Source organism: Conger conger, chromosome 4, assembly GCF_963514075.1.
Source record: "Conger conger chromosome 4, fConCon1.1, whole genome shotgun sequence".
In the NCBI taxonomy this organism is placed as follows: Eukaryota; Metazoa; Chordata; class Actinopteri; order Anguilliformes; family Congridae; genus Conger; species Conger conger.
Window position 1 is genome coordinate 10,126,299 of NC_083763.1, and position 19,946 is coordinate 10,146,244.

Sequence of the window (19,946 nt, forward strand, 5' to 3'; positions counted from 1 at the left end):
TGCTGCAAAATATAGATTTAGTCTATGTCTTGAATTAGATGTAGACGTAATTAGGGGCAAACTGCGGTAAATTATCTTTGAAATCTCAACTAGTTTTGTTTTCCTGCTATCTACAAGTGTCCACCTATTTTGTATGAAAATATTTTATCTTAGCTACATAAGTAGGTACATCGTTCAGATGTTAGACATAAAATACTGGTCATTGTAAACTAACGAGTACTAATACAAATAGCCTGTCCAATGCATTGATACATGACTGTGCATAGTTTTGCATGTGAAAACAGTTTTAGGAAAACATTTTCCCAGATATACCGTTCAGAATCGACAGTACCATTGTCAATGCAGTTTTATTTGTTTTTGAAACAAAACACAGAAATTAACAAAGTATTGGTACTTTAGGGTTTTTGTATCTTATGGATTCTATATTTATTTTAGGAGTCATGCCATGCTGGCCGATAAACTTTTGTGAGTTATATTTCCATGAAGAAAAAAAAAAAAATCTATTTCTGTATTCTTGCTTGTGAAGTAAAATGCTTGTTTCTGACAGAAAACAAAAACAAACAAAAAAAAAAGTAAGTAGAGCTTTCCTTTGCTGACCTGGATCTATTGAGCCTTGAGGGACCAAACAATGTGTATGCGTTTATTTTTGGGTTTTATTTTTTTCCCCAATCAGTAAATAAAAGAATGAAGCATTAACTGTGTCTGTGATGATGCTTGCTGTACATCTGCTAGAACCAAGCCTCAATCATGATAAGATCCCCACCTCAGCTGGTGTGTGGCGAGTGTTCTGATGCAAAATGGCTGCCGTTCATCACCCAGGTGGGTGCAACACATTGGTAGAGGTTGAGGCCCCCTCATCACTGTAATGCGCTTTGAGTGTCTAAAAATGTGCTATATAAATGTAATAAAGATAACACCCTAGTGATCCCACTATCACCACCATCTTGCGCCTCCATCTCTCTGGAGGTGTCCAATAACCATAGGATGCAAGCAAATAAGCAAAAATGTTACATGAATTGACATTAATTAATGTAGCTAACGAACAAACTACTGACAAGTTCATCTGGACGGCTTTGTTAATGTAGTTGTAAATCATTCATTTGTGTTAACAATGACATTAGTTAATGTAAATTAATGAACCTTAAAGTGTGACCCCAAAATGTGTGTGACTGTTGTCGTGTCATGATTCAAAATCAATATCAAACCCCCTAGGAATATAGGCGGTGAGCCTGTTAATGACCTGCTATGTGATGCCACCCATACAATATTTGATTAAAAAGATTCAATTGGGTCTTGTGGCCATTTGAATCACATTTCAATTGCCAATTCCAGCGTAGAGCGGGTACTCATTTCCTTTTGTTAAAGACCTTACCCTTTGAAGTGGTGGCAGGTAGGCGCGAAACTATGAACACGTTTGATCTCTCCCCCCCCGGTTCAGTTTGATTTGAAATGCCTGATCAATACAACGCTCAAGCCCGGTCCACAACTGCAAGACCGTCACAGCACGGAGCACACAAGGGCTGATCAAAGGCTGCCCCCCCCCCCCAAACCACCTCCATACCTCCACCACCCCCTCCCCCCCCCCCCCACGACCGCATACCATTCAGAATCACAGATCAAAGTCAAGGTGATCCCTCCTATAGGAGAGCTGGGGAGCCCATGGCAGAATCAGCGGATACCATCAAAGCCTATCAATGCTGGGGAAGGGTAGGGGGGGGGGGCTGAATTAAACCATCTCCGCCAAAGACGCTCCACGCATGTCAAATGAGACCACAGGGTTAAAAAGCCTCAGAGCAGTCAGTCACGGTAGATCAGTGGAATACGGCTGGAAAGCGCTCAAAAAACGCGTGCCAACAGATAATCCGAAAATAGCCTCTTCAGGATTCAGACTTCACAATGGCTGCAAACCCGGATTAACGATTCCAGCCATCAAAACGTCGGTCACAAAACTTCCCGTTAAAACAAGCGGTAAGAACCCCAGTACTACAAAATGAGTGTTCGTCACAGGTCGTGGAGAGTAGCCGTACAGCGCGTGTACACAGGACCCACCTCTTCCCAAATTTTAAAGGATGTCACCAGTGACTGGAACATGTCACTGCAAGTTGCTAGATGCCATTATGCAATAACATGATCATAGGCTTGATCATTAATACGGATTTACAAATAGTAACTGCTGTCACTTTCAAAGGGGAAATGCATAATTTGTTTGGGGGAGAGCGTTGAAATGTCACTAATGGCTACACCATAGCTCATGATCACCAAAATGAGATGAAGATATTGAATTGAATGTGAAACGCTGCTCTTAATCACATTCAGAAACTGCTCAAAATTATTTGGAGAGTGACACGGTTTTAGTTTCGGCTCTGGACTTTCGGCTCTGGACTAGGACAAATGAAATAAATTGCATTCGATGACAGCCTGACATTCATTGCATTCAGACAGACACGACCAGATGCCGGTCACTTCAGTTTCAGTTCCGTTTTCCGGGCCTATTCCCGGTAACCAGATGACTGTGGTGAATGACCGAAGAAGATTTTCTTTTAAAATCGTGATGGAAAAACCCCCTTTCGTCCATCAAGCAGATCAAGAACATCACTCAGGATGTGGCCATCAAGACTGTATGTCAAAGTCTACCATAAAGGGAAGACCACAATACACATCCTTCCGATAAGCCTGAAGAACAGAAAGTCCAGGGTAGTTTGAGTTTGAATAAAAAAATGAGTCATCCAACTTTTCACTCGCTGAAGACAAAACAGGAGGCGAACAACCCCCAGAAACAAACAGGAACTGAAGATGGCTGCAGTACCGGCCTGGTGGACCATCACCAAGGAAGACACCCAGCACCTACTGATGTACCTGGGTCACAGACTTCAGGCAATCATTGAATGAAACGGATATGCAACCAACCACTACATATGACAAAGATACATTTGTTCAATTACTCCCCTAAAATGGGGGGGGGGGGGGGGGCGACGTATAAAAAGGGCTGTACCTCCCGAACAGTCCAGCCAATATGGATGCAAACACTGAAATGAAATGAAAAGCAGTCCTTAAACACTCCCTATCCTTCTGATATCCCTATCCCTCTTGTCTAACCCCGCCCCCCCAAAAAAAAAGAAAAAGAAAATTGCACTTGATGACTATGTTTAGAACAACACTTTCTGTATTTTACTAGTTATGGATGTGATGCTTTAACTTGTGGAAGAACCTATACGCTTTAGATTAAAAGCGTCTGCCAAATGACTAAAATGTAAAATGTATAATTCACGTCTAACCTCACATTCATGGTCTCCTTTTAAATCAAATGTGCCAGAGTACAGAGCCAAACGATTAAAAAAAGAAAATGTTTCACCGTCTAAATACTTATGGACCACATTGTGGGTGCTTGGTAAGGGTACCAACATGAAGTATTTGCCCTGTTAACAGGGTGTCTGAAATTGCTTGCAGTGATCATCTGTTACTTACCTTGAGGTTTTTTTGGGGTTTTTTTTTTTCTCCTCATCCAATTGTTGGTATTCCATTCCAAGTCCTGCATTTGGCTCCAGACATTGTGAAAACAAGGTTTATGAGAAAGGAGAAATGGCTGAGGCACATTTGGTAAAACCACCTTGGTGAAAAATGAGAGTAAATGCAAAGGTTTCTTAAGTGGCACTTTAGGTCGCCAATCGTGGCTACTCCCTTAGATGCTGGAGTCCTTAGCTGGAGTCCATTAGATTTTATGTCAATATGTCACCCCTTTTACAGGTTTTAATTTTGTTATATGAAAAAACGTGTGGGCGAGGCTTGCCTGTGTTTCATAGAGTATCAACAATTTTTGGCTCCATACCAAGACGAGAATTTGGCTAGCTGTAATACATCCCTTCAAAATAAAGAACCACCTTGCCGCAGAGCTAAAATAGTTACATAAGTGACAATGTATAAAAATCCCATTGGCTAGATATTAGGTCACAGACCAGGTGTAGACAAACGTGTACGAGTCGACTGTGTGCAGGGTCAGAGGTCATCGTTGCGGAATGTTTATGTGAAATGTAAAGAGTCGGTGGGTGTACTTGGATTCACCAGCAGATTAGCACGTTAGCACGCTTTTCATATTCGCCAAGTGAAGTGCGGCACGGACCCAAGATCTACCTGAAAGCGATGAAAACGCTCTGGGGCGGAATTCAACATCCCACACCAAGATCTTAACAATTTAATTGTCAGGTAAACGAGACGGTGAAATTTAAAGGGTAGAACGTCCCCCTAAAGGAAACAATATTCTGCACAATTAAATGACACCGTGAGCTCTGAAGGGTGGAAAATCGGCACGTCCACAGAACTCTTGTCAACCCTGTCGGGATCTCAGGAGGGATTCAAAAACCTGAGGTGACCGAAGTCACCTGAGCCCTGTGTGCCTGACGTTGGTACATCTGACCTGAGAGGCCAGCAAGCCCACCCAGTGGTCTGTTCCAACCAACCGCCTTGTTTTTAATTTGCTGACAGCTCTATAAATGACCCTGGTTCTCAAGCCTGTACTTGAGCACAGTAAAATCATTAGGACACACTTCCAGTCTGCAGCCGGTACTTATACCCATTTCAGATAAGATATGATTGAGTCAAGTAAATAATTAAGACCAGAAGTTGGCACAAAATCCTGAAATGGATTGGCCCTTGTTTACCCGTGCTCTACTGGAGTGGTTCCCAAATCTCTCCTCAGGTACCCCCAGCCAGACCCAGGTATTTGAAGCGTTCCATCTCAAGCGCACCTGATGCACCTAACCAAGGGCTCGATCGGTTGCATCAGGGGTGCTTGAGGAGGAACACGATCTTGTGTCCCTCGATCTTGCTGGGGCTACCGCTGTAGCCACGGTAATATCTGCACAGCTGTTGGGTCCTTGAGCAAGGCCCTTAACCCCATATTGCTCCAGGGGGCAATAGTCTAATCAACTGTAAGTGGCCTTGGATAAAAGTGTCAGCTAAATAACTGTAATGCAGCTTCAGCTAAATAACTAATGTAGAACACATTCTCCTTGTTCTTAAAGGAAACGTCAGGCAGAAATAAGAATCTCTGATAAAGAGGGATATAATCTTTTAGTTATGACACAATTCTTTCAACAGCAACACAACTTGAAATTCAGTTCGGTAATCGTGCAAAAGAAAAAAAAAAAGAAGAAAAAAAAAGTCAATATGCTAACCGAACAGGTTCACATCATGGTATGTTTTACCCTGTATAAAGGGTTAAACTCTTTACTATTCCAAAATAAATTATACTTTGGATAAAGACAGGATGCAAATAATGAATCTCTAAGAAAATACAAAAAAAAAAAAGAAAGAAAAGAAAATCACAAAAGACAACCAAAATCTGGTCTGGTTGGGATGTGTTTTATATAAATAATAATTTAAAAAATATTCAATGGAAAAAAAAAAGAAACAATAAAACAAAACCGTACATAAAACCATAAAAACGGAAAGGAACCAAACCCAAAACGTCCCTGGATGGAAAGGGTCAAGTCCAACTGGTGACCTTCGCACTCTAAAATTCCCTTTCTCCTAGCCCGTACAGCATGCAGTTTTAATTGGGTGTCTTATAGTAACTATCATTACCCTCATCATTATCAATATTGTAATTATCATTAGCAATATCATTCTTTTAACACATCACAATGTGTCTGTGCGTGGTTTTTTTTCCAGGTTTTTTTTTTTTTTTTTTGTTATTTTTTTAATTTTTTTTTTTTACTGCAAGTAGTAACTGGAAAATAAAAAGATCTCCAAAAAACGAAACGGTAAGGTCTGGCATCCGTACAGTAAGAGTCCCGGGGGGTACAGGGAGAACACTGCACATGGGCCGGGGACGGCGGCCATTTTGAGCCGGTCAGAGCCTCCACATCCCACTTCTCCTTTCCCTCACGTCCGCTCAACAAAATCCACAAAAAATGAAGAAAAGACAAAAAGAAAATTCCACTCTGTAGTGCACTTCCTGGTATTGCATCCTTTTTCAATAATGTGTCCATTAAGTTAGGGAATAAAAAATAAAAATAAAAATAAAAAATAAAAACACAACAAATCTTCTCTTCGTCCTTGCTCAGGATATCCCAAAAACAAATCTAAGAAAAGGAAAAATAAAGGAGGAGGGGGGGGACCTGTCAGGGGAAGGAAGCAGAAATAAGCACAGATTAGTGACGTGCGTTTGGTACAGTGCACTGAGAACGCAGGGGGAGTTTCCCCAGCACTCCTGAGGCCCATTGCTAAGGAGGGGTAATAGGGGTGTGGGGGCAGCGTTTAGGGGCTGGTACTCCAGCTGAGAGTGAGGTGTCTGTTCACCCCCGCCTGGCGTGTTGAGGCAGGCAGGCAGGCCAGGGCTGGTGGGTCCAGACACAAGCCTATCAGTCAGCATCCACCCCCACAACGGGAACTGCCCCGTACCTGAGAAGGGCAGCGGGGATTGCAGCATCTCAAACTGCAGGGCTCTAAATCAGAGAAATAATATCCTGGGCCGCCCTGGGCACTCAGTCGTGTGGTGAGTCACTCCCCACACAAATCAATACTGATTGGATCTTCCCCCCAACCACCCCTGCTTCAGAGCATGCAATGGAGCTGCATTCCCTCGTGTTTCCAATACCTTCACAGAGATATTACCCCTCTCTCTCTCTTTCTTTCTTTCTCTCCTCCCTCTCTCCTCTGTACGCACCAGGTCCCAGGCACTGGAAGAATGCGTGGGAGGGGAGCGTGACTCACACAGAATAGCGCTCAATCTTATTAAAATAGTGACTCTTTCTCCGCTCTGCTTTACGGCTCTTATTATGTTCGCCCTCCGCATCAGAATTGATTTCTCCGCCAAGCCAATTCCCTACGTTTTACTGCACAGAAGGGAGAGGGTTTTCCTGGGCCGGCCAAGGCCCGTTCGCTAGCTCAGTGCTGGTGGACCGGCGGCACGGAGCTCCACCGCCTGGCTTCCGATACGAACACCGGCCACACCGGATTAGGCACAGGCCGGAAATTACCACGGGAATGGCTCAAGACCGGTGCCCTCTGTTGCAATCAGAGATTCTGATTTAAAATGTCAAGGGCAATAAGCGCTTCTGGTAAGTTGCAGAGGGGGGGGAAAAAACCCATAAGAATCCATGACGGTGACACACAGGAAGGAAGCTGTAAAGGTGTTAATTGCGCAGAAATGTTATCAGCACGTGGGGGGGTTTTCATATGGAGGAGGAGGAGGGCATTGGAGTAGGCTGAGTGAACCTGTTAAGAGCGAATTCTCATGAATGACTCGCGGTGAGCAGAGGGGACGTGAATGAGCAGGTGAAACCAGGGGGCTGAGGAAGAGGGGAGGAGAGAGAGAGAGAGAGAGAGAGAGGGAGGGAGGGAGGGAGGGAGGGAGTGAGGGAGCGAGGGAGGTAGAGAGAAAATGCCGGAAGCCAATTAAAGTCCCACTCTCAAACCATTTATACTGAGCGGTGAATCACACAGAGAAACGGTCTCAATAGAACCGCTTTCTTTATTTAAAAAAACGGAAAAACTACAGAATGTATACATGCGATTACATAACTATATAACTCATTCATTACAACAGACCAGGGATATTTGGCTATGAATGCCCCTCCCAGCTAATCAAAAATGTCCTCACAATGTGACTGGAATGCTTTGTCAATGTTATAACATTACCACAACACAGCAGCAACATTGCGAGAATGCTTTGGCCTTAGCTGCTTATGCTTATGGAGCACACATTAAAGCACCTGTCTGGAGAAGCAAAGAGCAGAGATTCTGCCGAGACCCAGGTAGACTAATAAGAGGATTTATTGCGACTAAAGTGCCAGGTGCTGGCTCAGGCCTCCTGCTAAAGAGCTGTGTGAGTGTGTAAGCTCGTTGCAGCCAGGACGGTCCGTCGGGGAGCAGAGGTGCAAACCTCGCCCCGTGTTCTGCCTGTACTCACTGCAGGCGGCCAAAGCCAGCTCCGTTTTCAAACCTCACTTCCTGGTCTCGGTGAGAGGCGTCGCTTGCTAACGCCAGGGCGGTGGGCTCCGGCATAAAGTAGGAGTTTCAGCCACACGTGTCAATTCAACTCAATGGTACGAACACGCTCAACATTCAAAGTCAATGTATTTTCCCCACAAGAACATGTAGTCGCAAGAGGTGGTGGTTTTTATTTCCCATGTTTCCCCATGTGCCGATTTGTTATGTTATTGTTCGGACAATATTTTCAATATTTCACCACTAATCTCGCGTGGTGACTAGACGACCCAGACACCAACAGTGTCCCAGAGTTTCAAAGTGCTACCACAAGCCCACAGGAGGTCAATGGGTGACAGGGCACTTGGCCCATAGTCTCTACGGTCTGCAATGCGGTGGCTGACGGCGTACTCACCAGTACAGTGTGTGAGCTGGGCTAGGGGGCCGGGCCGGGGGCGGGGTCACTGCTGCTTGCAGGTGGAGAGTTTGCGGATCTTGCTGGTGGTGGACACGCCCTTCCTGGAGGGGTTGGAGGAGGAGCTGGACCGGCGCTCCACCTTGGACTTGAGCTGACCCGCCTCCGTGCCGTTGACGCACACGGGCTTCGGGGCGCCCCGGTTCTGGTTCTGCCCGTTCTGCTCAGCCTCCTCTTCCTCCGGGACCTGCCCTGGAGGGTCACAGGACACACGGACGCGTCAGGCGCCGACCCCAGTCACAGCGGCACAGTGTTAGCGTAGCGGCTCAGGCGCGTGACCCGGGGGGGCCGGTAGGTCGGTGGTTTAAGCCCCGGTGAAGCCACGGTGAGACCCATGCAGCTGTCGGGCCCTTGAGCGAGGCCCTTAACCCTGCATTGCTCCAGGGGGGGATTGTCCCCTGCTTAGTCTAATCAACTGTAAATCGCTTTGGATGAAAGCATCAGCTAAATAGCTAAATGACTAATGTAATGCAACAGAAACAGGAAACATGGACTGCGGATTTCCACGGTGAGAATCTGAACTGAACGCATTTAGTTTCTGCTTCTCAGGAAATCTTTTGGCATAAATTCAGTCATATTATGCCAAAAATATTACGCATATTTGCCCATAAACAATCAAAGACGGCACATTTAAAAGACCATAATAAAGCAGAGAAAGTAATGTTTTTTATCTGCATACAAGCTTCTTGGTAGGAATAAATATTTAACACAGTGGACTTATGCAGCCCACTGCACTGTGAATATTTAATTTGCATTCATGAACTGAGAACTAGGGAATCCCACCGATTCATCGGGTGAAGCAGTGATCAGATGAAGAATTTTAATTTCATGAAATTAATTAAAATGCTTTATGACTTGCACTTTCTTCACATTTCAGACCGACTCTTTACTTCAAGAAGCTAAAGAGTTCTTCAATGGTTAAATATTAATATCCTTTTTTTTATTAACCTTTTATAAGACTTTTTCCATCTTTTGGTGGAGTGTGGTGTGTGTGGTCCAAAGTGTGGCTCAATTAGAGACGTTGTGGCTGTGTAGGTGCTGATGGAATGGTCCTTCCATCTCAATTAGAGACGTTGTGGTTGTGTAGGTGCCGATGGAGCAATGAAAGGGAACGACAAACACGGTCCGCCTCCTCGTTATGCGCTCCTCCTACACAGGTGCAACGACGGGTCACCGTTCAACAGCACTTTTAACGGCTGTAGGGAAAATGTGATGACTATCATTTCACTTGAACAATGACAACCAAAAATATATACATTTACTCCCCAGGGTCCCAAAGCTTTACAAATTAAGCGACAACCAATTAGAAGTTTATCGTTTCCTTGAGTTACACATTTATAGGTAAGGAAACAAAATGAATAAAAACAAAAACACAACTCAGTGGACGATACTCTCTCAGTCACAGAGGAAAAAAAAAGGCGGCCACTGGATTAACAGGGGAGTACAAAGTACCGGAGTGATTACAAAGGTGAGCACTCAGCCAATTGGAGCTAAAAATACACCCAGTGCAGGAGGAAAGGCAGCCAATGTTGACACAGGAAATCAGGCTGAATCTCAATCTAGGTGATTTATGGGGACCTGAACTGGAGCTTCTGAGCGCCATTTTGGATCAAACTTTTGGAAACTTCACGAAAGCCCTTCCCCTTTTCCCCGAGGCCAAAGATTCATCAGAAACCTTTTTTCTCATCCTTCAGACCGGCCGTTATTCAGGTTAGAGCACCTGCCTAAAACACAGGCCCATAGAGGACTCCGCTGTGTGCTTACGGCCGCGAATCTCCGATAATTATGTCAACGGTAAAGAGGTGGGCTGTTCAAGAGGGCACTCAGGAAAACAGCCGCAAGGAACGATCCAATAGGAAGCCAGCGTAGTACGTGACCATGGTTACTACACTTCTACAACCCGGTGCGTGTGACCATGGTTACCACAAATCCACGTTACGCGTGAGGTTTTGGGAGCCGCTTTCACGTTCCACAAATGAATCCGAACGCGCTCACCGCGGCAATGACAGCGGCCTTAAACGCCGTTTCAGAGAGAGTGAAAGAGCAACCGAGAGAAAGTGGAAAGAGTGGTGGAAAAAGGAATGGAAAACGCCATCCAACCACCCCCACATCAGATGCAGCCCAAACCCGACCAGCACTTACCGGAAGGTTCTACCCACACATCTGATCAATTAGCGAGCGTAGCACCATTACCTCAGAGAAAAGATGCATGCTGGTTTCACAATTTTTTTTTTTTTTCCTCTCTTTTAAAAGTGGTGGAATGGATGGAAAACAAAAATCCCCAACACCAAATACACGGTCTACAGTGAAGCTACCAGAATGCTAACAAATCAACAGAACCCAAATCCTGACGTTAAAATTCTCCTGTCCGCAATATACACTGAAGTACAAGCAACGCAAGCCAAATTCAGAGCGATATCACAGAAACGACGACCGTGAACATCTACCCCGTAACTCACAGAAGAGCTTACTCCAAGAACCAAGAAAGCAGTTCTCAGGTTCAGGAGAGCGGAGTTTAAACGCTCAAAACAAAAAAAATAGCTAAATTTTCGTAAAACTCCTTGGGCTATCAAGGCACATCAAAGGGGAAGAAAAGAGAGTCTAATATCGATTGTTCCAACTCCTGCGAATCGCGGGGGAGCTTATAATCAGCTGAAGAAAGGAGCTCGGCCTTTCACACGCACGGCTGACATATCAAACCGATCGCTCTGCCCGCCCCGTGTAATCAGCACTGGCAGGAGCGCTTAGCCTTCCCCCTAAATAAGCCATCAGAGCTCTACAAATCACACCTCAGACCCCACCACTTCCTCCTCCACACCAGCACTTCCTGTTCTCCGACAGCACTTATTCTCAAACTCCCCTAAGAGTGACCCCCCCCCCTACCCCCGTTTCCCCAGTGACGCCATCCGAGAGGGGGGGGGGGGGTTGCAATCAGACTGAGGCAAAAGAAGGGATGAAAAAAAAAAAGAGAAGACTGAGAAAGAAACGGGGTGTAAGTATGACCAAACCAACTGCGGCAAGATGAGTCACACTGTTGCCACGGCAACTTAAACACTCCAGTTTCTAATCGGTAATTTCAAGTGCGAGAGAGAGAGAGAGAGAGAGAGAGAGAGAGAGAGACAGAGAGAGAGACAGATAGAGAGAATGCTTTAGGAAATAATTGTAAAAGAGAGGCTGTGTGGGCAGGAACCCAACACAAAAGATCAATACCAGGTCACAAACCGCAGGATCTTACATAAAAATAAATAAAAACCGTTTCTTTTCTTTTTTTAAGTCCATTGCAGGTACATCTCCAGCAGCTCAGAATGACAGCCCACTGCCTTGTGGGAGGCCGGCACTGTCATCAGGAGTGGGCCACGGCCTTCAATTAACCCCGCAGGACACGCACAAAAGCCCCGCGCTATTTTTACACCTCTTCAGCAGTCCATACGCACACGCACAAAAAAGAAAAGAGGAAGTGATGGAGTAATGGAGAGGGAAGGAGGGTAGAGCACAGAGGGAGAATACAGCACGGGAGAGAGGTAGGGAGTTTAATTAGTCCACTGCCCCTTAGTTAATTTACAACTGGCCTCCCCCTTAGCCAACGAAACGATGATCGTTTTCAGACTGCGTGCAAAGTGCACTGGTAACTCTCGCAGCCTCCAAAATAATATTTTTAAATGATAATATTCCAGCCAGCAGTCAGGGATTCTTTGTGTTTATTTAGCAATATGTTCCTTCAGTATTTAAACACCAATTCTCCATCTCAGCTCAGGGACGTCACCAGAGTATGGACCTTTATACACCCCGACCGAGTATCATTATTCTGAACCAGGTGACTGTGAGAAGACATGACGTATGTTCTGTGGAGCGAGGCTACAGCTCCAGAGCAGTTCTTTCAGGACGTCTGCAAACTCGACGCACAACCCAAGGCCGTTTTTTAAAACTCTCAATGAGAGGGCCCGTGATATTTCCACGCAGCAGCGAGAAGGATAAATTAACATTACATGCTCTTACAAGAGGGGAAAAGGAAAAAAAACAAAACAATTAAAAGTTAGCATTCCTACTTCCCCGAACGCCCACCGATGCATCAGCGAGCTGTCCGATGGAGGAAGCAGCTGAAGAGATTTATCAGACATAAATCACCCCTTTGGGTGCCTCCTCTTCAAACACAAAGCGCAAAAGAGGAGGGAATTCAATTTCCGCAACGCGTAAACCGGATTCCACTAAATGTACTTAGCTTTGATTAATTGGCGACACGCGACGTACAAACACAGGCAGACAAATTGCTTAATAAAAAACTGCTGTGTGGAGCAAGACGGGACTGAGGAAATGCAATGGGAATTATAGTCTCCAAACTTTCCTGTTGTATAATTAACGTGACACATAGCCTCGGATTAAAGAAAAAAAAAAGAAAAAAAAAGGGGGGCTTTACAAATCAGCACAAGCCAAATATAAGCCACCCTTATACAGGGAGGGATGCCATTGTATCACACTATCAAAATACACAATTAAATGCATAAAAGCATGCAGACATGGTCAAGAGGTTCAGCTGTTGTTCAGACCAAATGTCAGAATTGAGAAGAAATGTGATGAAGTGACTGACTGTGGAACGATTGTTGATGCCAGATGTCAGAAGGTGGTTTGGGGATTTTCACACACAAGTCTCTAAAGTTTTCAGAAAATGGTGAGAAAAACAAAAAACATTCAGTGAGCAGTAGTTCCGTTGTCAAAAACACCATGTTGATGAGAGGTCAATGGCCAGACTGGTCAAAGCTGACAGGAAGGTGATAACACATTGGAACAGCGGCATCTCTGAACACACAATGTGTCAAACCTCTTAAGTAGTTAAGCTACAGCAGCAGAAGACCAATAAGTGTGACAAATAAGTCTAATAAACACCTAATAAAGTGCTCAAGTGAGTGTATCGTGATACAAATTCACTATAAAAGTGTAGAAGTTGTAAAAACAGAAACTGCAAAACATTTCGCTTAACTGCAAAAATGTTAACTATGGTTTTAACGCAATACTTTAATTTCTAACCTTTTTACTTTATCTGATGATCCGTGCACAATTTCCACTTTGTATCTTCTGCAGAATAATTTCTTTCTTTGCGCAAGTGAAGATGGCCATCTGAATTCAGCAGGAGACGTACTGCAGAGCTCACCAGGACCAAAGGGCTCAACAATTATGCTCATTTCTTTAAAACGACAATCTGGGCCTTGCGTCACACCGTTCTCCTCTAAACAGGAAAAAAAAATAAACGCTATTCTTTTAAAATCAGAGCATCTGAATTACCTTCTCCGACCATAACAAATTACACTGGGCTGAAATTGCTTTCATTCCGATCAAATCCAATAAGCATTTGTCCTTTGCCTGAGCAGCAAGCTTTGTCAGTAGCAACCCAATGACCGGAGCAGAAATCACTGGGTAATTGAGAATGATTTGGGATGGCAAAACTACTACAAAAGGTCAAAACCATCTGAGGATACTGCAACCTTGGATGACCGATTAAACGCGCAGGGCTAAACGTACAGCTGGATCACTCACCGAGCATTGTTGGCTTAGAGAGCGGAGACCGCTTACGTGAGCAAATTGCACTCGAATAATGGCTACCTTTCTCTTCTAAACTGCTTTTTTGCCAAAAATAAATAAGTAAACCGCTCCTTGGCAACCTGCCCAGAACTGGCAGGTAAACACATAAACACACCGAAGCGGCCCAAACTTGTTCCTGGAGATAGACTGTCCAGTAGGTTTTCATTTCAAACCTAATTTGGCACACCTGATCGTGCCCATTAGCAGCTCCATGAGATCGCTAGCTGTTGAGTGAGGGGTGCTGTGTTAGGGTTGGGTAAACAGCTACAGGACCGGTAGATCTCGAGGAACAGGGTTGGGCAGCCCTGCTCTAGCTATTGAATGGGGCGTGCTTTGTTAGGGTCGGAGTGAAAACCGACTTTTCCACGACCGCATCCACCAAACATTCCAGCTTTTCCAGTCCATGTGGGGACCCGGCCGAACATGCTAACCAGCTTGGCAACAGCACATGGTAAGAATTGGGCAAAATGTATATATTATAGGATCACATATATGGGATTATATCGGAACAAAAACCTTTTTAGAGGCCCACTGGCATGGCAGTGCAGCAACACACCGCCACCAAACTAATCCGCATGAATCCCAGAACCCCCCCCATCACCTGCTGAAAAAAATAGAAAAAGTAACATCCCACATCTCTGAAGGCACCTGTGATTCATATTTCAAATAACACGCCGCAACCTTTTGTGCTGGAAAGAATAATTTTATTCACACTTTTTTTCTTTTTTTTTCCCAGTTCTCACAGCTTCTGCGCAAATTTCACAGTTTGGCCTAAAATCTCGAATCAGATACGAGCGTCTACATTTATATATAACTTACTATCACACCGACGCCACGTCGAAGCGGAACGCTTCCAACTGCGACATATTGTTCACTGCCAGCTCCGTATGCCGTAGGAAAGGCCGTGGTCTGGAAGCAGAGTACTAAGGCTGTGGTGGAATACTATTCTGACGGCTGAAGCCAGACATGGATGAACCATACCAGCCAAGAAGGACTCAACCCTGCCATTTCCCATCTGAAGCAAACACACAGCTCGTGTGCAACAGCAGAAGCCCTGTGCCCAACACACACAGATTCCTAAGTCACCAGGAAGAAAATCCATCTATCCATTCATCCATCCATCATCCAACTCCCCTTATTCCTGGTCAGGATCTCAGGGGGGCGGGAGCATATCCCAGCATGCACTGGGTGAGAGGCAGGAATACATACTGGACAGGATGCCAATCAATCACAGGGCACAAACACCGTTCACTCACATGCACAAGCAATTTAGAGTCTCCTATCAGCCTACTGCTCGTCTTTGGTAAAATAATTCGGAAGGACCTGGAGGAACGTCACTGCTAAAACTCAGATGGTCACGGTGTTGTTAGTTCTTGCTGCTTACTTGAGGGCAGAATTACCTTTGCCAGAAAATAGTTATTACATTTTATGCCTATACGCTGCAGGTACCAGGATAATGCATCATTGATTAGGTTCATCCATTTGCAGTAACACTTTCGTCAGTAAACCCATTGCCATTAAATTACCAGTTGTGATTGTTACACACCAGCATTAGAATGCTGATGGATTTTCCTTGTGGGTCATTCGTGATCCAAACAGATCCAATGGATCTATTTTCTTACTATACTCAGATCTAATCTTCTATAGTCATGACACAGGAGTGGATGGTCTATATTCCCAAAATTCCCACTTCAAACGATTTCCTCAGGTGGACTAAATTTTAAGTATAACAGTCCTAACTTGGGGGAGGCCATTTAACAAACTATGAGCCACTTTATTCACAAATAATGAGTGCAACAGAGTTGACAGTGGAATACGTACATGCTGAAATAATTTGCCACCTGCAGCCATTTTGCACAAGGCTTGTTGGTTCGTCTGTCCTACTTCATACGTTGGTAAACACAGGGTTACATAATGCCTTTGCCTAGAATCATTTTGAGTCTAGCTTTTCAAGTCCAGCATGACAAGTCTGGACATCTGCGGGCAAAAAGGGCCAGGACATAGCCCTTTATATAAGCCATTTATACAAGACATTTCATTTGTGCTACCTCTTCAATGGGCACAGGACCATTTATGACACGTCATGTTCCTTCACAAATTGCCAGAATAAACAACGGCAATCATACTTGTATAACACTTATCGTTAGTGAAAAGGCACAAATCTAAAATGGATTGCCGTATTGGATTTTCACTTTATTTGTCGATGGAAAAGCGCCGTTTAATTTAATATAAAACCGCTGAAAGCACAGTCTAACAAAACAAAACAAAAAAAAACTTGGACAAAGAAAAAGATTGGTTCACACTTTCTGAGTTTAATACGTCTGGCTCCGTTCTCAACGGCCAAGGCTATTCATAGAACCTGCTAGAAGGGAGTAGTAATGAACTGCTGTTCAGTTATCTCTTTGAATTACAGCGTAAAGCAATTCAGCAATTTTTTTTTAATTTTTTTTTTGCTCCGACATCTCAATAGAGCCTGAAATATTGCACGTCATTGCTTTAAGGCCCGCGGTGATTAATTACACTTATAAATTGCGGCGGGTACGGGAAGATAAGGCCACACTAAAACGCGCGGGCTGCTGCAAATGCCTCCTAATGGGACACGATACTGTGAGCAACATCAGCAAAGGCAGAATCCTGCACCTTCGTAAGCCGGCGCTAACAAAGTTACTTCAGTTTCTGTAATACCCGAGTCCATCAGCGGTCTGCAATACGAGACCTCTCTTACCCTCCACCGGACGAGGGTTCTGTCAATCAAAACCCGCAGCAATTCAATCTGGCCAAGTGCAATGTCGCCAGCAACCTTGTTATCGCAGGATATGGAGCGGAGAAGTTGGCCGGGGGACGCACGATCACGAGCGCTTTCTGACTTCCAGGAAAAGGACCCTCATACTGTGGCCAACTCAGAAAAACATGCTTTTGGTTAAATTAAAATGTCCGTCATCAAGGAAACTGCTTGTCAAACATCCGCCGGCCGAAGGAAAAGGTCCAGTCTATGGAAAACATTCCTTTAAAACAAAAGATCTTTTCCCTTGGACTGACAATTTCCATAGGCTGAAGGACGTTTTCCTGAAATGTCATCCGAGGGCCACCGTACCCTCAAGGAAGCCAATAGTCTAGTGGCTAAGGTGCTTGACTGGGACCCGGAAGGTTGGTGGTTCAAGCCCCGGTGTAGCCACAATAAAAGCAATGCAGCTGTTGAGCCCTTGAGCAAGGCCCTTAAACCCACATCGCTCCAGGGGGGAGGATTTGCCCCAGCTTGGTCTAATCAAAGTAAGTCGCTTTGGATAAAGGCATCAGCTAAATAACTAATGTAATGCTCCCTTGGTCTCTCTCTAATGCAGGAGATAAAGCAGTGCAGAACAGTCATCCAAACATCTGCAGCCGAACTTAAACCAGCCAAGACGAAGTGAGGTCAACATCACCTCTTAAATGAAACCCGGCTCATCTCCCACCCATTCAGTTCCCATTACGGCCGCCTGAATAATCATCACTGCTAATCAGTGCACACTCCAGAGGAAAAAGCATTTCTTCCATGCTAATCTTTCCCTGAGTGCTTAGTGCTTACCATGAGTACACACACAGCTATAATACTGAAGGGGGGTGGGTGGTCTACTTTTACATTTTAGCCTGAATTTTTTTCCACTTTAAAATCTTATTTAACATAGCCTGAGATTGCTTAGTTGTTGCGACAATTGGAGACAAGACGGTCTTAAAACAGCATGCTCCCTGTGTAGTCTGGACAAAAGCATAGCAACGAAAATATCCCTTGCAGGAAAAAGGAGCATGTATTCTGAACGGATGCCAACCCCCCAATTACCGCAGACAGTCTGAGAGGGCATTCGACCGAAGTCTTAAAGCCCCTAAACTAGTTTGGACGAAACGACGTCGGCGTTTCGGAGACGACCCCGGGCGGCGTGGGGGTCCGGCTCGCTCACCTGGCACTGTGAAGTCCTGAGTGTAGATGATGTCATCCTCGCCGTCGAACAGCTCGTCGTCATCCTCCTCGGCGTAGCCGTGCAGGTCCTCCAGGTAAGGCATGACCGTCATGCTGCGCCACTGGTCTCTGGTGTCCGGGCTGGGCGGGATGGGGACGGGGGGCTCGGAGGGGGGGTGTTTCTTCCGCACCCAACTGCACAGAGGAAACGGACAGGGGTTAACCGCAAGAAAAACTCCCCAGAGTACCCACAGGTCACCTCAAACATGCCTGACTGCTCCCAGCCCGGTCCATATTTCACTGCCCACATAAACACTCCAGGATTCCCCACTTGACTCCACGAACAAGGAGTCCTGCCATGGGACAACCACAGCTCCACATCCTCCTTGGCTGTACATTTTCCTCCCCAAATGTATGCCTTTCCACTGGACACCATGTTTTTGAACAACCCAACAAGCAACAATAGCCAGCTCAATGCAAACCATTGCAGACAAACATTATATACTTGGGTATTTATTTTATTGACTGAAATGGGAGTGCCTGTTGCCTTTAGCTACAGGCTGTACTGAACTGACCTAGCCAGGTTTGTAGGCCTCTCTGTATTATCTCTTTGGAAGTGAACTTGAGCAGAAATATATCCAAATCACTGACCGTCTAAGAGACTAGACTGAAATGCGGCTTCTTCGCACTGCAGGAGCTGTTTATGAAACATTTTTCATTTGTTTCGCTGCTTATTGCTTTGCAGCTTATCGCTTAGGTGTGAAATAATATGCAAGAAATATACAGACTTGTTGACACTAGAAAGAACCAAAGGAAAAGCAGCTCTTTAACAGGTTGTTGTACTGCAGTGTTCCAATGGCACAACACCACAGACAAAAAGAGTACATCAACTCTTCAACAAAGTAGTCACATTCTGACCACAGTCTCCTCAGAACACAGTCACCTTGCCCTATGGAGGCTGAATCAACAGATAAACACTAATTAGAACCATGGCCTGGCTGTGCACGTACAGAAGGTTCTATACGCTGAAATCTAGCCTCCAGGTAAATAGTAAATGGTAAAATGGTTGGCATTTATATAGCGCCTTTATCCAAAGTGCTGTACAATTGATGCTTCTCATACACACACTCACACACCAACGGCGATTGGCTGCCATGCAAGGCACCAACCAGCTCGTCAGGAGCATTTAGGAGTTAGGTGTCTTGCTCAGGGACACTTCGACACAGCCCGGGCGGGGGATCGAACCGACAACCCTCCGACTGCCAGACGACTGCTCTTACTGCCTGAGCCATGTCGCCCCATGGAGGTAAACCTCGGTCTTTAAACTCCCTAGCACCATCACCACCGATGGGTGTGGAGAACCTACCATCCCGGAGCTGCCAAAGCCACCTGCGTTCAGACGCTCTTTATGAAACGGCCCGGTGGCAAACGCAGAACACACGGCCAGCAATCACAGAGATTACATCTCCCGCGTCTTCCGTCCTCTCCGTTTTCATTTGTGTGTGTGCGGTGATAGAGATCAGGACACAGGAGTACACGGCGATCAGATTCCACGCAGAACCTTATTCTTTCATCTGGTTTTGACGGACAGATTCTATCCGTGGTCCTAGCGCGAACTGTAATCTCGTAGCCGAGACGGGCGAAACATTATGAATTACAAGCAGGAGCGATGTTCGGAATGAATTTCAACAAAGGCTTACGACCCGTCTTGGGGTAACTAGCACACATTTCCCCTTTTTCAGGCTCAAATCCATCAAATTGGACCTAAGCACTGGCCTCAGATGCTTCTGGGCACAGTCCAGTCAGATCCTCAGGGAAATGTCAGGGAAAGGCACGCACTATGTAACAAACATTTTTAGCGCCAAATCAACTTTTTCCCTGCAATTACACCGATATCAGCACCATGCGAACGCGGCAACCCACTATGGAGGCAACAAATATGCAACAAACTTGGAATTTCAGAATGTTTGTGATCCTTTGACCAGCGTTCACTCTAAAAAGGAGTTTACGTATATTTTGGGACTTTGAAATCCATTA

General features: G+C 45.2%; 1 protein-coding gene across 1 annotated transcript in view; it reads right to left on the reverse strand.

Annotated features, from left to right (window-relative positions):
• Positions 1–5,048: 5,048 nt before the first annotated feature.
• Positions 5,049–19,946, reverse strand: part of LOC133127727 (serine/threonine-protein kinase STK11) — a 45,184-nt gene continuing 30,286 nt past the window's right edge. Inside the window, exons 9-11 of the mRNA XM_061240826.1 lie at positions 17,911–18,104; positions 8,342–8,593; positions 5,049–6,116 (exon numbers count right to left, since the gene is read on the reverse strand). Coding sequence (XP_061096810.1) covers positions 8,388–8,593; positions 17,911–18,104 — 400 coding nt within the window. The 3' untranslated portion in view covers positions 5,049–6,116; positions 8,342–8,387. The remainder of the gene's footprint in view (positions 6,117–8,341; positions 8,594–17,910; positions 18,105–19,946) is intronic.